This window comes from Plectropomus leopardus, chromosome 11, assembly GCF_008729295.1.
Source record: "Plectropomus leopardus isolate mb chromosome 11, YSFRI_Pleo_2.0, whole genome shotgun sequence".
Classification (NCBI taxonomy): Eukaryota; Metazoa; Chordata; class Actinopteri; order Perciformes; family Serranidae; genus Plectropomus; species Plectropomus leopardus.
The window spans coordinates 9918951-9938551 of NC_056473.1; the positions used below are offsets into that span (position 1 = coordinate 9918951).

The following is a 19601-nucleotide window of genomic DNA, read 5'->3' on the forward strand; positions in this document are numbered from 1 at the left end:
AATGTGTGGAAACCATGTTATTATTATTATCATTATTGTTGTATTTATAAAGTAGAACCAAAGCTAATAAGAAATCTTTTTCATTTTCTCTTACTCTACTTGTCTCCTCATTCATTTCACTCCACTATTTCCCTTATGTTCAATTATTTTGGATATCCAAAAAAAGGATAAAGAAAAATGAAAACATGCGCCTATAGGAAAATTCGCCACGGGCTACAGAGCCATATTGTAATACAGCCCCTATTAAGCTCCACTGGGGCAGTTGGAGATTGAGGGCTGGAGAGTCAAGGTCTCTTTACTTACCTAACCCAGATTTATCCTGCCAGTCTGGGGATCAAACCTTCATGTAAGATCACAGAAAATTATTATCACATTTTATTCACCATTTATAAATAAGATAGACTTTTGCAAACTAGAATGCTGGCTTGGTACATTCCTACACACTCAGCCGTGGACAGTTAAGATAATGTGCACTAGACATTATCCTGCGCACTTTTGCCGTTTACGTCTATTAACCTTTGTGTAATATGCGCTGGAATTTAAACCCCGTAATATATATTCTCAGCCACAATAATGGCACAAAGGATTATTACATCAGTGTTCATGTGTTGGTGAGATAATCATTTGAGAAGCCTCTTGGATTATCCGCCAATGTCACACAGCAGACCTCAGTGATCTGCAAACAGGATTAGAACTTAATCTTCTTATTAAATTGTCATTCAGATTCTATATAAAGTTGCAACCCTGTATTAAAAAAGTCAAATACTACCTGCATTTTGCATACGTTTGTTCTTTGACTGTATAGTGCTTCATCCCATATGTCGAGAAAGAACAAAGCACAATTATAGACCATGGTTTTGTGTCAAATGACACTTCAATATCTTGGTAGGTATGAGGTTAAACAGTCTTTCAGCATTTAAAGTAACACTTTAAGACTTTTAATGTACATTTTATAATCCCCAAAATGGTTTTATTGCAACAAAAGTAATCAATTTATAAAAACTCAGAACACCAAGGGTAAATTTTTCACTCAATGTTACATTAGGGAATTGACTCCACATCACAGCCCTTCAATTGATTTCTCTTGAACACCTCTATAGGTAAAATATTGAGTGAACGCAACATTGAATGGCTGCCGGGTAAAGGTAAGAGGAAATCCATGCATGGAGGAGGGAGATAATGAAATAGAGTGAAATCAGATCCTTAAGGCACATTCCAGTGACTCGCTCTGAGTCCCATGACAATAAAGATCTTCCCCCTTAATTGAAATCTGGTTATTCTCTAGTCATGATAGACAACTTTTAAAATAATAATTTCCCCGACACAGTAACAGCTTAACATTTTAAGTCTTCTGAATTTTCTGTATTGGCTGTTTTTCCGTGTAACTAAAGTTTCACTCCTAGTATTGTTGTTGAAATGATGTTTCTTGGACTTAAAGCAATGTTGTTTTCAAATTGTCACACCAAACAAAATGGCAAACTAACAAATTCACATATCAATAGTCGTGAGTCCATCGGGTGAGGCGAGTTGACCTACAAGAGGCCTACAAGATGGTGGACAGTTCTGCACTAAATTAGTTTGACAGATAGTCATAGTTTTCTAATATAGATTATACTCAAAGAAACATATGGACATAATCTTAAAACTAAAAGTAAAACATAGCTGTGCTCTCCAAAGCCATTTCACCCCGCTGGTCTACCTCTTCTTTGATGGGTAGTTTGTTTGAATATGGTGTTACTTTGCTCAGTCTGAACTAACCCTTTAAAAAACACCAAACTCATCGAGGTAAAATTACTGTTTTCATAAATGGAGTCTGGCTTTGAAGAGAGAATAGTTTTACTTTCAGTTCACCATTGGAAAGGGCTGTCTGTGTTTGAAGTGCTGAGCATGGGACCGGATAAATGAGACTTGGATTATACTGCATGTGTTTTGTGAGAGTTTAAGAACTGATTTTCTGATGTAGCAGTTATCGCAGGTATAGTTTTGTCTGTTGTTGAACATGTCGCCCTGTTTGCTTTGGTTCATTAAGAATTTTCACTGGTTTTGGATTCTTAGTTCACTGGATGCATGCAAGAAAACAAAAACATAACAGAGGATGTGTTATTACTATACAAATGATCATTTGAGGGACTAAACATTTTCTAATTTCTAATCAGTAAATTAGGGGTAGTCAAACTTTTTGTCCTGAGATTAAAAATAAAAAAATAAAAATACAGTGACACTTAAATTTCTCAGTTTTTCAGCTGTTCAAAGCACAAAAATGTACAATAATCCAATATTTTACATTTCTTTTTTTTTGTTTGTTTCCATCTTGTTGCCCTTTGGAGGGAGCCTGACCCATGTTGGGAACCACTGGACTACCTAACAGTTTACACAGTCGGTAAAAGTAGCTCCACCTTGGACAGCTATAGCAGGAAATTAGAATTCTTAACAGTTTAATGATGTTATACGTAATAATGCATCAATCATGGGGGCCAGTTTCTGTAGAATAATAACTTTTGCTTCAGTAGATGAATTTGACGTGTAATGGAGTAGTTTTACACTCTTGTACTGATACAACAAACTGGTCCATCAGTAGAGAATCTGGGATCGGCTGTTTTGGCCCATGGTGAACACTTTCAACTGCAGAATATGTTTTAAAGTGATGAGTCTACTTGTTTACTGGATCAGAACAGAGGAGAAGCTACCGTAAAAACTCACAATCTTTAAAAGTCTTACTGGAAGAGGGGAGGGATTTGTCTTTCAATTTGGGGAAGTTCACTTTACAAAATGACATCTGCTTTAGTCAGACTGAGGTTTTCTTGAGAAATATTCCATCATATCCTCTTCATGTAATCTACACTCACCTACTATTAGTCATATCACTGAAGAATTAGGCTCTCCATTGCTCCAAGCATGCATAAATAATGATAATGGCTTCCAGGAGCTTTGATGAGGAACCATCTCTGGGTTTCGGTGGTCAAAGTGCCCTTGAAAATAATAAAGGGCTCTGAAAAATGGCTTTCTTGGAGCAATTTGTGCTATATTCCTTAGCTGAAACCATACAGCTCACTATGCATTTTGCAGCTTGGTAACCTTAAATTGCATTGTTGCAGTAATGTGTCTGATTAATCTATTTCAGTGTTACAAATGCCTTAGAGTGCAAGAAATAGAATGCTAAATTAGTTTGAGATTAGCTTTTTATAATAGGTTTCACATGAGGGGCATGTCTACGTTTTTGCAGAAAAGCCCAGCTCATTTAACACTTCCATCACAGCCAACAGTTCATGAGGTGGAGAGAGATTTGTGGTAAATTGTGGAGTTTGTGGAACAGCCCATTTAGCCCTGGGGATTTCCTTTGAATGTACTTTCAACTCCAAATGAGAGGCACTTCTCCGCTCTAAAGCCAAGCCTGAAAATCCGCCCATTAAAAAATCTGTTTGCACTGACTTAGCCGCATTTTGCAGAACTTCTCATTTGATCAGAAATGTTTTTCAAAGTACACAAGGATTGTCCTTTTCCGTGTCAGAGACTAATGTTGAGGTAAATCCATCATGTGTCTACAGCTGTCAAACTCCAGGAAAAACAATTAAAGGTTTCATGCACGGGTCAAGCTGCTCCAATAGTCAATGAAGCAACCTCTGTGTGTGGGCCCAGGGACGATACATTCATTAAGAAATGCCAGTGAAGGAGGGATGCACAAGGAAGACAATTAAATGACCTACAGTATATGAGTCTGAGGACTCAAGGGACTAGAAAGATTAAGGGAAAAGACAACTGATATAAAAACGAAGACAAAGTTTGCTCAGTTCACTGTTATTATTAAGCAATTAAAACAACTTGGGTCAGAGCAGGAAATGTTAGATCGTAAAGCTGAAGTCACTGTGTTGAGCAAAGTCATTAAGGCCACAGGAGGTCCAGGAGAGCTTCAGTAAACAAACTGAAAATCTAAATCCCCAGGACGTTGGCACGCCTCCCAAAAGTCAACAGTCACACACAAAGACATAACCATACATTCATTTGCATGCAAACAGAAGGCATTTTTTGGCATTTGGCCAAGTCACATACAATTTATAGCCACTGATGCTGCTGTCATGCTGGTGCATGAAAGTGGATGCCTCGTAATAGTCCGTGCAGTCAATCCGTTACCATGAATCACATGCTCGGCCCATTAATGCTGCTTGTCAGTGGTGTCTACAACGCAATCAAGAAAGTGCAGAGTATTGAATCATGCCGCATATTGTTCACTAACAATACTTGGCATCGCATTGATTTCAACCAATAGTCCTTTCGGCCTCAGGCACCGGGATGAGGCTCATTGATGAGACACTTTATCAGAGGGAAAAAAAGGTCACTTCAGGTGATTGATTCCCTCTTTTATGAGTGGTAATACAGATGGTATTACTTGTGCATTTTGAATGCTCAATCTCAATGACATTTGCTCCAACTGGGCCATAAAAAGCCAATATGAGAGTGAGGCTGAGTAATAACATCCTTATTTTTGTGTGTTTGAATGTTATGCATCTATAAAACATGCCATGCTAGCTTGTATGTGATGGCAGCAGAAGCGAGAGCCCTTGGGGTCAATGTCGAAGCTCTTTGAGCTGTTGTTTATGGGTTTTGAGTGAGAGGAGAGGAGCTGCCACCCGTGGGTAGCTGGGTATGGATTATTTGTTGAAACATTGATCCAAACTATGTAGCTGTAAGGCAGTGTGTCATTAATCTAGTTTACCTTTTGTTCTTTGAGGAAGAAATTCAAATAATTTGCTCAAATGGGATTTGAATTGCGAGTTTAGAAAAGTAGATCCAAGAATAACCTTTTTTGGCTTGCTAGCTGTGTGGGTGTAAGGATGCCAATGTCTGTCGGTCAACCACTTGGTCTAGTGTGGAACAACATCCCGAGAGTTAACATTGGCTTGGCTCCCTCCACAAAAGGCCAGTGGGATTTTATCTGATTTTGGATTGTTACAGAAAATAAATCTCTGTGGCAAAAAAGTATGATACCAATATGCTTTGTTCAGTGAGGTAATAATTACAAATTAACACCACTTATAAGATTTTTGAAGCATATATGCAATTACCAGAAGTAAAAAGCCAACATTAGCCTATAAACAAACTACATTAGTGATGCATGACTTCACTGTCACCAGGACAATGAAGCTGTAAAGCTGTATTCAGCCTTATGACACTCTGTAGTCACATTTAGCTACTTGTTAGCAGTCATCTTTTAAAATACACCTAAAGGCTTCAAAATTCACAAGGGGGATATTTACTGACGCATTTTATGTTTTAGAAAAAAACTTGAAAGTCTCTTAAGCTTGTATTAACTGCAGACTTTATTTCAGGCACCTAACTAAAAACCAATTCCAGAAAACCCATTGACTTCAAGACGAGGGAAGAAGGAGAGCTAAAATGCCAACTCATTTCAGAGTTTTAGGACTCCCACCTGCACTACTCTATTTGAGGACATGGTCCCTAGCTTTGGAGTGAAATGGCTCAACAGCTATTGAATGGAATAATAGCTTCATAAAATGAAGTAAGGCCATTTATGCCCTGCTCAGGATAATAATTCTGGCGATTTTTTTAGACTTTTTTCTAGTGTCATTATCAGGTCAAAAATTAAATTTTAAAATTTTAAAAGCATAAGGTGCTTCACCTGCAAAATGACCATTTGCTTATCTGTTACTCATCCCTTGTTGCACTGAATTTGTGAAGAAAATGTTTTTTCTTGCATGCCTTCACAGTGGATGAGGAATCCAAATAGGCGAATATTGTTCAAAAAATTTAGTAACTGGGGACTATGTTCAACAACAGTAAAACTATATCAAAACATTTGTTTGCATCTGTGCCTGAAGGCACGCCACTTGGCCTTGCATAAGACTGTGCGACAAATCGTAATGCTGTAGCAAAAATTCACTAGTTTGGAAAGTACTCAGCTTTGGCTGGATAAATGAAACTTAGACTATATGGCAAGAGTTGTGACAAAGTTTTTAAAAGTGTGTTTTTAAATAGTTTTTCTGTTGTTAAACGTGGTCCCTGGTTACTTCTATTCATGACTGATGTTTTTTTAAATTCTCTGTTCACTGCATAGGCTTACAAGAAAAACAAAGTTCTCACAAATTCAAGGTTAAACACTAAGTAGGCTAACTGATATATAAATGGTCATTTTGCAGCTGAAGTATTCCTTTAATCGTGTTCCAAGAAAGTTTAACTGAAATTAGGAAGAATCTAATTTTACAGTGCAGTCTATTAATAATTCTAAAATGACAAGATGATATCAATGATATCTCACCATCTGCACTGAACTAGTGATTTCATTTTATTTCCTTATGCATATTTCTCATCTTGTTCTGCTTACAGTGGCAGATTCACCTCTCAGCATGATACCGAAGGATCCATGCATAACTAATGCTCAACGGTAAATTACATTAATTGTTTTAACACCTGACATATAGTATTAGCGCCAAATACCTGTCTCAGCAGTGCTGGAAAATGTATTATTGATCTAAATGCTCACTTGTTAAATGATATCCGTCTGCAGCAGGAAAGGTAGAGCGCAGAGAGACAGATGCACAAGAGGGGAACAGATTTTCTACCTGGTCCATTCGACTGTGATAAACTTCTCACTTTCCTCTCATCCCCGCTCTGCCTTGTCACTTTGTTCAGTTTATCAAACTGACAAGATACACGACTCGCCGTCAGGTGCACGTCTCGACTAACTGGAGTCTCATCTTCGCTCAGAGGGGCTGTCTTGCAAATTGAGCAGATTGAGGATCAGCTATTCTTTATAAGTACCTTCAAGGGTAAAACTTGTGTGTTCTCATCACGTATTGAATTTACCTGTGTAATCCTCAACAGCCCTTTCATTTAATCTTACTTGTTTTGTATAAAGCTGAAATGCACGTCTGAAGCCTTCGTTAAACTTTGGAAATGGAGTAAATCTTCACCCAACTCAACAGCTCTGTTGGGCTTTTAAGTCTGTTTTTATTATTTTGGTTTTAAGGCATGTACAGTCACTGAAATCTTTTTTCCCTAATCTTTTGCCTTTATTAAACCGAGTAAATATCTACTTCTCCTTCCCACTCTCATCCTCTCTGTCACCTCAGCTGTCACTGCCGAATTATGATTTCATCTTATCTGACCAGGCACTTTGTCATATTCTACTGTAATGTCATTGTTATTTATGACATCTATTGCCCGTCTCTCCGTCCTGAAAGGGGGATGCCTTCTCAGTTGGTCTTCCTGAGGTTTCTATTATTTTTTTAACCTGTTAACATGATTTTTTGGGGGTAATTTTTCCTTATCTGCTGTTAGGGTCGAAGGACAAAAGGATGTCGTCTTCTGAAAAGTCCTCTGAGGCAAATTGTGATTTTTAATGATGGGCCAAGTACCAAGCCCTAAATTTGAACATCCTAATCAAATTATGAGCTCTTTACCTCGCTCAATACCATTTTTAACAAGAAATAATACAATATATACAATATACAATTTTAAAAAATTATGAACGATTTTTGAAATGTGTATTTATTTGTTGTGTAAAGTTTGTCGGAAGTTGTTTTTCCATCTGTAGTTTTCTACCTACATATTTTGCATATGTGTAGCTTTTAGTTGACCTGCTTAGTTTTTATACTTGAACAAAATTACCTTCTGCATCATTTTTTTTCCAACTGGTGCTCAGTAATGTAATGTTAGCTCTTCATAGTTCTCTCCCGAAGCTTGATTAGATGCTGTCGGATTGGTTCAAACAAAGTCCATCTGGGGAATTAGGCGTCATTTTGACGGGAATGAATAGCGATAAGTCAAGAATAATTTAAGAAAGGAAGGTAAATTAATTTGTGGCACACTTTATAAATTACATAAGTTTTAATCAATGACTTAAGGTGAGGTACCAAGTCTTTTCAAGTCAAAAGGCTCAAGCTTAAGCAGAGTTACGAGTCATTAGTCAAGTTGCATGTCTTTTGTGATTTTGCTGAGTCAAGTTTTAAGTCATCAAATTTATGACTAGAGTCCAGGTCATGTTACGCGAGTCCACACCTCTGGTAGACACTAAAAACAAAGCTAAAAAAAGATAAAATATCCTACTTAGTTTTGAGAAGTAGGAAGAAACATGCCCCCAAAATAATTATAATGTGGTGTAACTTTTGTCATATCAACTTAGTGATTTGTCAATGGTTTGTTCACTCTTTATTTCTGCTGCCCCCATGTGGTAAAAAAAAATCAGTCATTGCAGGTAAGGTAGGAAAACTGCGTGAATGCATGGTGTGTAAACACATTCTCAGTGGACATTGTAATACATTCTAGTTTTTGAGTGGTAAAAATGCGTGCATTGTTTTTGTGAGTGCACATCATTTTCACATGTGGTCCTTGATGTAATGGACTCTGCAATCTGAACAAACATATCCTGTCATCTCAGAAACTCTAACCGTCTTCTGTACGGAAGTGTTGACGATGTGAGTGCCACACTCGCTGCTTGTAAAGAGGATGTTGATAACTTTGCACTGCCTAATATTGCATAATCCTTACTTTGCGACCCTTTTTACTCCTGTGTTGGGCCATTTGCCTCCGACTGTTTTAATTTATGCCTGGGCATTAAATCGTTATTGAACATTACGGAGGCCAAGTGGTGCAAGCAATAACATGAATAATCCATTGGCAGTTCCTGTTAGACCGAAAGAGAGTGAGACCTCAATCACTATTATACTCAGGGGGAGTGAAACCAGGCAGCAGTCTTTCCCCCTAAAAACTGAATGTGCTTTGGCATATTGAGGTTGTAAACATCCATCTTACTAAGGTTTGTACTTGAAGGTATTCAATATCATTGAGCATTTCTCTGCAAATGTATAATCACTTCATGGGAGAAATAAATTAATCCCCGGTGTTTTTTGTGCAGGGATTTTTGTATTCACACAGCAAACCAACATATGCAAGTAGAACTATAAGCTTTTATCATCTATTAAAAAGCTGAACCAGAGCAAACTTAAAAGCCTCTCCTTCCAGCTTTATAATTCTGTGACTGCTCATTAGCTTACACAACACAAACATTAATTGCCTAATATGCAAATGTTTTAGAATTACTGCCAGTTTTAAATGGCTTCACATCTAAAATGGAGCTTTAGGTCTGACTTGTATAACTTGCTAAGGGGTAATTCCTAAAACACAGACACTCCCCCACACACACACTTGGTGCTGCACACTTCGTAATTTCTCATGAAGAAAATGGATCTATCTCACAGCTTCTTAGAAATTGAGACCGCTTTAAATTCATCATGCAGATCTATTGCCTATTCCAGGCACGTCTGTCAATCTGCCTGTGAAATGAAGAGCCAGAGGCTACTGACCCAGACACATCAGCTCCTTTTCGGCCATCTAACAACACTTCCTCAAGTCTTCACACTCAGACATTAATTTCTTATTTTTAGCTTGCTGCTGCCTTCTTAAACATGCTCAGTTTTGGTGTGGTGTGAGTGGGAAACAAGGAAAAGTTTATGCAAAGTGGAAATGATGGCTCATGCAAAAAATTTAATGTGAAGAATTAAAAAACAAAATGTAAGTAACTGAGAACCAAGCCTTGTAAATTAAAGATGAGGGATTTTCAAATAATTAATTACCCCAAAATTAATTTGCCTTACTAAAAACAAAATTCTCTTAGAGGTTCTAATAATAAAAATGATATTTGAGGCCAAAGGACTGTATATTTACTCTTCAAGCAACAAAGGAAATTCCAACCCATATCAAATACTTAAGAGCTGTCACATTTAAAATGCTTTAATTTATCACAAACATATATACTTTTGAGATACTACATCACAGACACCATTAGAAATGCTTTTTAATAAAAGATTTATTTCCCATTCATTTGATAAACACTTGAATGTCAAAGCTGGCTTATGAGTAAAACATTATAATTAGATATTTTTGTGTTATTACAATCCTCATTCTCAAATCAATAGTGCAACTGTTTGCTAAACCTGAAGGCAGATTTCATGACGCGACCTGGCTTGATTGAAAACTTACTGCTCTCTCTCTGACACTGTTCCAGTTACAAGAAAACATGTTCATATTGGTGAAGTTGCTGAGATGACTTAAATGCTAACAGAGCATACAGTTAACAATGTTTCCACATACTCCCATACCAGAGTATATGAAATGATAGCCTCAGGTTATCATCAAAAGTGCTTTCTGTCACAGATGTCCAATAATAATAAATACAGATCATATTCTATAACTTGTCTAACTAACATGTACCTGAAAATAACGACAACCCTTTTCCATGATATTGCTAACCGTTCTCATCCTAGGTTGTCAAATACCGACAAATAGTCACGCCCCACAGCGTCTGATAGCGAAGCACAGGCCACATAGCTAAAACATGTTGTAAAAACATGATTCATGCTGTGAAATGGACCCACTTAGAGAAGTTTTCTGCCAGAGAAGGATGTCTTAGTTAAAGTTTGGACAAAAGTTGTGGTTTGGGTTGAAATAAATAGATTGCTATCAAAACAGGCTTTCTGGGGGAAAGTCTGAAAGGAAAACTTCTCCCCTGTGCAAAACAGTTGTGAAACAAAACTACTTGGTTGGATCAGAATAAGTATGTTCGTTATACAACCTGACATGATGATGTAAATACATCACGACTGAAGTCAGTGCGCAACGACTTTTCACAAACTGCATAACATCACACAGGACGTAGGAATTTAAGTGATGTAATGTTATGTGACAACAACACTGACTTTTGGTTTCATACTGGACACAAACTGATCTCCTGGATGAGAGTCCAGTTTTGTCTGAACCATCCGCCTTTCCTCTCTTCTTTCTCCCTCCGTGGCCTTTCTTCGTTATATCAGCTGCTCTCAGAGTTAAGTATTGCCGCAGTTGGGTTTAAATGAAGTTAACTGAAAGCCTGGTGTGTCTCAGAAAGACGCTAAAGCATGCCTTTGGCATCGATATCGATAAAGGGACGTCACAAGCGTTGATATTTGACCCCCTGGGAATGAGAGTGGGCACGAGTACAAAACTTGAAAGCAAAATTATATTAAAAAAACTTTTTATAAAGTAATCTCAATAAGAGTACATATTTAAGTACACTGCTGTGTTTTCCCTCAAAATACCTTATACAACTGTACAAACCGACTGTAGGTTATTTTTCAGAACAAAAACAATGCAATCTGATTGTCTAGAATACAGCAAGTGTCCTTTCTGAGAACTATGGAGTCAAAAATCTCTGCAGGGCAAAGTGGATTCAGTGCATTATCCACCACTGCGAGAAAGCAGACCCGATTGTGTTCATCGGACAGATATGAACCAACACTGGCTTCACTTAAGAGTAAAAACTATAACCTGTTCCATGGATTATCCTTCCCTTCTTGATATGCAGTTTGTAAACAGTTCAGTGTTGACCTGAGTCTGTTTGTCATCCAGCTCGTTGTCTCCACAGGAGTGTCTTACATCCACGTCTCTACTTCCAGACAGAAATTAGACACTAATCAAGATATCAATGATATCAGAGTGCCGTCCTGATCATCTTCTCTGTGTGACGTCTTGTTGAACAGACATGATGCTCTGTTTTAACCTCTTCGTAAACAGATGACTGGCTCTCCCACAGTACGTATTTGTGGTAGTCTGTAACGACGCTTCCAGCGGCTGAAGCAGTGAGGTCTCCATGTTCTCACCAAATGGGTACTGCCATGAAAAGGTTGTAGGTATTATTAGTTTCTGATTTTAGAATACATTTCAGATTTTATTACCGCTTTCCTGTGTCTTTACTTTCAACCCACTTCACATGAATTGCTCAAGAAAGACTCAAAACATGCCGTGCAAAAAAAAATAAAGCAGCGGTGTGTGTTTTTACACCTGTTGCCTGCTGTGACAGCCATGATGGGACAACGCGCACTGCATTCAAATCGCAGAAATTAAGTGCCACATTTATCACTGTCACTTCAACACAATAACATTCTGCATTTGATTCAAAACTGTCAATTCAGAGTGTGCTTGGATGATGAATATCTGTTACCAAAACTACACATGAATGGGCTCAGTAGGGTGTAACAGCATTGGCGAAAGCTACAGCTGCAGCATTCCAGATATGCTTCATTATTGGATGCTTTTGTGTCACCAAGTGAACAGCGAAGATAAAACTTCCAGCTCTTCAGCCAGTTAATATAGGCAGCTAAGGCTTTTGTCACGTACCGTATGTAAATAAGGATGCAGGCCTTTTGTTTTTGTTTTGTGGCACACCATTCTTTTACTGCTCTAGTAAATAAGAAGAAATCAGTATTTTACAGCGTCTCATTTGACACCAGTTTGGCCGAGCATTAGGTAACTCAAAGCACACTTTCTTTATTATCTTTCACATACTGCAGCAGGCAATAAAGCACCATTAACAGCCTCCTATCGATTTTTATGTGGATGCTGCTGGTGCGTTGTCCACACAGCCATCATGATGTCTCAAACTAGCATCAGCACTAAAAATTTTACAACACTTCTGTGGGCTTGGCTGCATAATGGTAGTGCCCTTTATTGCAAGCTCGTCTGCTTGCTGGGAGAGCCTGTCTTGGGAGCCCGGCTGACTAAGGAGCTCTTGGTGGGATGGAAATGAGAGTTTCCTCCAGAATTGTCTGCTCCAGGCTTTGGGATGCTGTCCTCAAAGGACTGAGTGGGAACAAAGTGGGAGGCAGCCTAAGGAGCTGGAGCAACAGGAAGCACTGATAAAAGCTTCAACAAAATATACAACAACAGAGGACGAAACGCTCCTCAGTTAGTCCAAGCTGTTTTCTAATAAGCTAATTGTACTACAAAGCCCTGTATCTTAAATTTATCTCCTTAATACAGGACACATATTGTGATTACTAATGACAAACCACGGCTCTCCTCCGCCTGCTAAAATCAGGTCTGGTATGTGCTGTCTTGGATGCCGTATGTTTGTGCTGTCGGAGAGACTGATGGAGGCACGAGCGCCGAGTGCCCCATAATGAAGCCCGCTCGTTTACTTAATGGCTGAGAACATTGCCCGCACTGATAGTGGCCAGGCTGGGCCCTGTGGCGGTAATGGATGGAGACCAGCTAATGAAGCTTCCCTTACTCCCCCGATTGCTGCCTGCATGTTGACCGGTGTGCTGAAATCAACAAGAGCAGATCGAAAGCAGCGAGAGAGCTCTCCGGCTCACTTGCTCTCCCGCTGATGACGGATGTGTGTTGGACTTTTAAGCTCTAAAAGCATAAATAACACAGAGTAAATCTGACAGATGTCATACTTTTTTATTCCAAGTTCTGTCTTCATTTTCAAGTGCCAGCAATGCACTGGCAGTGCTCTGTTGGGTGTAATACCAACTTAGGGATGCTACAATTGAGAAAAAGTTTAGAGTTTACACAGAAGGCGTAGACAGACAGCCAGACCTCACCAGCTGTTCCAAATCAAATGAGGCCTACGCACAAACCCAAGAGGATATTAAAGGACGAGGGTGGGGATTTTAGATTTTTCTCATTATTAACAAGTCCAATGAAAAGACCAAAAACAACAATAAATTGCTCCCGCTAAGAAGTATTTATTAACTGTGTTCCATTTCTGATATAGCTTATCCCTCTGTGCCACAGACCTCCATTGTTGTCCAAAAACATTTAAAAGCACATCAGTGAGAAGCAGAGTTTTGACTGGCCGACTTGCCTCTTTACTTCATGAAATTTAACCTTTTAGCTGACAACATCTAGAGTAACCATTCCAGTGGTCGAAGCCAGTAGCTGATTTTCTGGTTTGGACGAGCGAAGACAGGATGACGGAAATATTTAACAGGCTATTGATTTAGCACTGGTGGACGGATGCATCTATGAGAGAAAAGCAATGGCCTGGAGTGCCTATTGATAATGTAATGACAAGAAAATGGTTCTCCAAATAGCCTGGTCTACCTACACAACTGCCCGCTGAAGAAACAGAGGCACCAGAAAGAAAATCTATAAAAATGATTGCTCCTCAGTAGAATAAACAAAGCCTTTCAAACATTAACTTCCCCTTACGTTAAGTCTCTCAGCCAACTGTGTCTGGAACTCTTAGCAAACTTTGGAAAGAATAAAAACAGAGTGTCTGCAGGAATCAGACACTTTAATGCTTTTTAAGACCCTTTCAAGACATTTTTTTAAACGAACTTAAGATTTTTGGACAAATATATGTAGTTTATACGTTGTTCTGTGCAGAGGGTGGTTTTATGTAGGAATATGGTTATTAGAGTGAGATGAGTTAATCTACAGTTTGCCAACATGTAAGTTCAAGTATAAAATAAAAAGACAGTATTTTGACTCATTTTGACCAAAGGAATATAATTATACAAATGTTAAGGAAATTAAGACCTCACAAAGTCAAATGTAAGACTAATAACATTTAGGACTAAAATTTATAAAATTGAATTTAAGACAATTAAAGACTTTTTAATGACCTGCAAACGCCCTGACTCAGGAAACTTTTCAAAGGCAATGTGATTGTTAACAAATAGGAATATCTCAGGTGTTTTATTTTACTGTGGGGGCTCAGAGAAATCCTGAATTTTTTAATTGGAGAGACAGTTTCTACCTTTTGGATGGCCTCGTAGACGGCTCGAAATGCTGGCTGCTTGTCATCATGGTAAACTCCCCTGTTACCATGGAGAATGAAGACACCTTCTTCATCAGCTTGTTGACAATTACTGCCATAAATACAGTGGTCTGGACGGTAGTTCCACTGGCAGGGGAACACATATAGGCTCTCTGTAATACAGCAAGACATAAGTGGGTTGATAAGCATCATGAATAGCTTGTTGTTTAGTAAGAACCTGTTACAAACCCTCAAATATTTGTTTATTTGATGGTAAATGTTCAAACACCTAATGTGTTTAGTGAAACCTTGTTAGTATCCTAAACTAATGTAACATTCATGGCTCAGAATAACTCTGTATATGTAGTTGCACAAACCTGGGTTATGGTGGAATATAATATTTAGAAGGTCCTGGTCACCCCAAGTGATATTGAGTTTATACTTCTGGAGAAGAGGCATCAGCATTTCCTCCCACTTCAGTGCAACTGTTGTCATGTCATTCTAGAAGGAAAAATGCAACAATCAAAAGAGCATTCCTGTTATTTTGCATCAGGATAACATAAACCTACAATTCTGGAAAATGAATCCCTCTGTCAACACTTCACAACAACTCAAAGAAACAGTTCTTTTTTTTCCTCCTATGGAGCAAGCGCATTGTGATGGCTTAGAAAAGAATCACAAGAGTGACCTCAGCTGGTCAATCTTGGTGGTACAGCTACTCCTGAAGAATCCTTCAGTATTTTGAACTGTTTTTCATTGTCTAAATTTTACACATCCCTAGAAAAAAGCGTAGTCATGTGAATCAAGCAAAAATGCTGATGTATAATATTACTGGATAATATGACATTATATTACTCCATAGATAAGAATACAAATATCCGCCTACTGACATTGACAGGGCCCATATTAAATGTGTAATGTTTGAACCAACCGGAACCGTACTTTCTCATAAATATTTGGGACCTGGACATAATAAAATGCACATTAAGAGAGGAATGCCCCTTGAAAGTTGGAGATTAGAATCATCAGTCAGAGACCCTAAGTCTCCAGTGTACTTCTGGGGATGTTTTGTTCCCCAGATTTTGCTGCAAAGTGAATTTTCTTGACTTTCACTCTACTCTTTAACAATGGGAGCTGTGGACATGCAGGCAGCGGCACAGAGGAGGAGAAAGAAGAGACCCTCTGCTAAGAAATGGTGAACTTACAGCTCACAGCAACTTAAAAAATAGTCTCTGGCTTTTGTTTGATATCTAGTCTCTGCAAAAATGATATGTTTGATGTTAAAAATGTTAAAACTTTGTGACAAATGGTCAAACAGCTGCAACATGCTGCAAAAAAACTACATAAGGAAAAAAAACCCACAACAATTACCTTAAAAGATTTCTCCCTGAGGCGCGTCATATTCATGAGCATGACCCCTGAGTTGATGCCTGTCTTGCCATAGTAAGGGTGGCGGGCAAAACGGTTGTACCAGCCAATGCGTGGTTCCTCGTGCTCTGGAGCCATGGCAGCTAAGTGACTCGAATTGAAGTGAGAAAGAAGGGCCCAGATTTCCTCTACTGGCTGCAGAAAAATTATATCTGTATCCACGTAGAGCAAAGAATCCACCTCCTTTAGGATCAGCTGAAAACAGACCGCCAAAAACTCATGAGCACATTTTGCAAATGTTTTACTGTTTTTGTAATTGTAATGGTTTAAAATCAAACACATGAAGGATGACTCTAGACTCACTGGCAGGAAGAGCCTCTGAGAGGCACAAGGTTTGAAGAGCTTCTTCCACTCCTTTGCATTCTCCTTGGGAAAAGTGATGGGATAGATGGTGAAGTTAAACTTGGTCTGAACTGTCCTTGGCCAGGAATCCAGCTTTAAGAAAAAAAAATGTTATACCTCAACAGTATCCACAAAAATGATGCATCTCAGCCTTTGGGCCAAAAAGTGTCAACAACTGTGCAAAAAGAATGCTTTCCTGTAAAGATGCATGCAGAATGGCAGTTTCTCAAACAGGCCTCTAGTTTGCTTTTGAAATGTGTGCAATGGTTCCAATAATGGCTTCTTAATTTGATGCTGAATACACCAGTTGACAATGGTATAAGACATTGGTGACACAGATTTAGTTATAGCTGGGCTACTGTTTTACAACCAGAAAATGAACACACAAGCGCATCAAAGTTCTGGTGTTGTTGAGGATAACACTTACAGCATTTCTGAAGCGGTCATGTAGATCATCCTCAGCAAAGATATAAAAGTGCAGAGGCTTTCTGCTGAGGAAAACAGCAGACTTCAACATGGTCAGAGTCTCCTCTAGCCTGGGGCCACAGGCCACCACAGCCAGGTGACTTCTCTCATCACGTTTTTCCTTGACTGCAGAAGCTGACCTCTTTCTAGGAGCCAAGACAAAATAAAATGATTCAGTAATAAGCCCTGTCTTAGATTAGATTATTTATACAACAGCACAGATACACTGGCAAGTGCAGAGAGAGAAAAGTAATGAAGATATCAGCAGGATCAGCTGATGGGTGCTTGGCCCTGTAGGGTTAGAACTGTCATTAATGAAAGGATGTAGAGCAGGACGGTCTCTCATGCTTTGTGCTACCTCCAAGCGCTCCTTGTAAACTACTACTTTCAAGTCATGATTATAACTTGTCACACATTTCAAAGACCACTTAACCATTTTTCAATCATATATCTCTACACATCATAGTATGGCAAGCCTATACACAATTATAATTGACAAAATAATGTTTATGTCATACAAGGCTCTAGTTATCCCCCACATTTGAATCTGATGAAGCAAACATACAGTTGGTTAAACTGTAGCAAGACTGTTGATAAGCTACTGGCATGTTTCATGGAGTGTAGTGAATGTCAATCTATAGATTTCAGGCTAAAATGAAATGTAGAGAACAGTATTCTTTCACCAAATCCCCAAAGCCTACTTGTGATAATGAGATGGCTCCACGTGAGCAAGTCAAAGTCACTGACCAAGTTGTCAACATGTTAGATTTCTGAGAACTACTCATACTTAAGACTTTAAAAACTCACAAATAGTTTCAAGTTACACTGTGTGTAGACCACCATAATCCAGCATTTACTCTGAACTGAGGGCCTGGTAAGTAGGGGGAAGTTGTAAATTAATGTCTACTGATTATAAAAGCTTTGTAATCTATGTATATAGATGCACAAAACCATTCATACCTAAGAGGTGATCCCAATAAGCAGTTCACTCCACAAACATCAGCAGGCAGTCTCCAATATGGATCCCAGTAAGAAACTGACAGTGATTTACACCTGACAGAATAAAAACATGATTTTGGGATCCTCAGTGTTCAATTTATCTCTTGGACATCAGACATGTTTTGGGATTAGATCTGTCCTGAACTGACTCCTAGAGTTAGTTGTTTAACAGGTGGCCGTCCAATGAATCCAGCCAAAAGCTTAATAGACAAAGAATCAGTCAGCTAGCTGTTACATTAATGGCTAATTAATTATCTAACTAGTTTGCTAACAAGTGGCATTTTATCGACATTATAAGCATACTAAATAGCATTAGCGGTTTTTGAAGACATAGACCATGGGTATAAAACAGCGAAATTGAAACGCTGACTATATTCTGTATTTACACAGCTATTGTCAAAGCTGTTCTTTACGTAGGTCTGGTAACGTTAACCAGCCATCTTTAACGTCATACGTGCTGCTAACGTTACCTTAGCAAGTCAATGAACGTTTTAACTGAAACATTGTGTAATATTTTGGCCCAACCTAAAAGTCACGCTGACTTTAGAGCAACTGCAAATGTAGCTAAAGCTACTTGGCACCAGCTAACTACTATTATGTTCAGAAACTGAATGAAATTAACGCTAAATGACAGATTAGCTAGTTAGCTTAGCTACCTGTCAAGCCCTTCTTCGCCATCTCGAAGGCCTGCCGGTCCCGGGCTTTTCCTGAGAGGGTGCCCGGAGTCATGACTGCGCCTGTCGGGTACCCGCTGTTCTTTCAGGTCCCAGTCGTCTCTGTCCTCCAGGATGGAGGCGAGTTGATTAAACACATACAACAGTGAAAAGAAGGTGAAGACCAAGCACAGCAAAAATGCTTGAAGGTAGCATCGCATTTTGCGGTTCAAGTTTTATGCGCTAAGGGAACATTTTTATTGATCTTAGCTACCATCTGATGCGCTACCAGCTAACTAATCCATCTCATAAATCAAGTCAGGAGCTAAGCCGAAGAGCACAGTTGGTGTTTACAGTTCTCTGCCCCTCCCACGTCTGTCACACGTGTTTCGTTTGATCAACCATCAGTAACTGTGTGTGTACAGTGGACAAACAGGTAGCTGCAAGGGCGTAGGTTTGATTTTTAACGTTAGGGGGGGGGGGGGGCACATGTGGATCAAGGGGGTTGAGGGGTTCTTTGCTAGAAAAAAATTAGCATCAAACACTTAATTTACTGCATTCTCATGATTTTTTATGCACCAATTTGTTCCTTTGCTGCATCAATTCATAATGCAAATGTCTTTAATTTTGTCAAAAAATGAACTTCATCTGCTACTTTCATATTCTTATTTAGAGACAAACATGCTTTTTATAAATATTGAGATGGTCGACATGCCCCTTGCAACCCCCAAAACATCTACACCTATGCTACCAATGACTCAAAGCTAAGGTGTATAAGTACATCATTAATAATAAGCCAAACAGAGTGGAAATACAAGGTAAAACATGGTTGTAGATGGTTGCCAAAGTGATTCAGTCCAATTCCCCTTTTTCTTGCCATGTGGTAGTTAAAAATGAGGATTGTTAAAGTAGTATGCATGATAAATACAGCAACTGGACACTCATTACGGAGTAAAAGTACGGAGGTAGTAGCAGCAAGCTATACTTAAGTATCAAAAGTCATAGTATTACCTGAGTATACTACCTATGTGTAAACAGAAGTTTAAATCTTGTAGCTGCTGGACTGTTTGAAACAATGCATCATCCTTTTGAAGGAATCACATTTTCATTGCAAAATCATAATATGTAGAGTGCCTGGCTTTCAAATAATGTTGAGGTGTAAAAAGTGCAAAACTTTG

General features: G+C 38.7%; 1 protein-coding gene across 2 annotated transcripts; it reads right to left on the bottom strand.

Annotated features, from left to right (window-relative positions):
* Window positions 1-9617: 9617 nt before the first annotated feature.
* LOC121950551 (glucoside xylosyltransferase 1-like) lies at window positions 9618-18758 on the bottom strand. Of its 2 annotated transcripts, XM_042496584.1 has the most exons (8): window positions 18427-18758; window positions 17732-17824; window positions 16734-16917; window positions 16268-16399; window positions 15908-16159; window positions 14914-15037; window positions 14537-14709; window positions 9618-11658 (listed from the first exon to the last, which is right to left on the bottom strand). In XM_042496584.1, the coding sequence occupies exons 1-8, from the start codon at window positions 18642-18644 to the stop codon at window positions 11497-11499; spliced, it is 1338 nt and encodes a 445-aa protein (XP_042352518.1). In that variant the 5' UTR covers window positions 18645-18758; the 3' UTR covers window positions 9618-11496. The 2 variants fall into 2 exon arrangements, with proteins under 2 accessions (XP_042352518.1, XP_042352519.1); XM_042496585.1 differs by lacking the exon at window positions 17732-17824 and having other exon boundaries at window positions 9625-11658.
* Between the last annotated feature and the right edge of the window lie 843 nt (window positions 18759-19601).

Coding starts and splice junctions, on each gene's coding strand:
- LOC121950551 (XM_042496584.1), bottom strand. CDS start 18,644: ATGCGATGCTACCTTCAAGCATTTTTGCTGTGCTTGGTCTTCACCTTC. Junction 16,400..16,733: donor ATGACCGCTTCAGAAATGCT/GTAAGTGTTATC, acceptor TTTTTCTTAAAG/CTGGATTCCTGGCCAAGGAC. Junction 15,038..15,907: donor TCAGGGAGAAATCTTTTAAG/GTAATTGTTGTG, acceptor TTTTCCTTCTAG/AATGACATGACAACAGTTGC.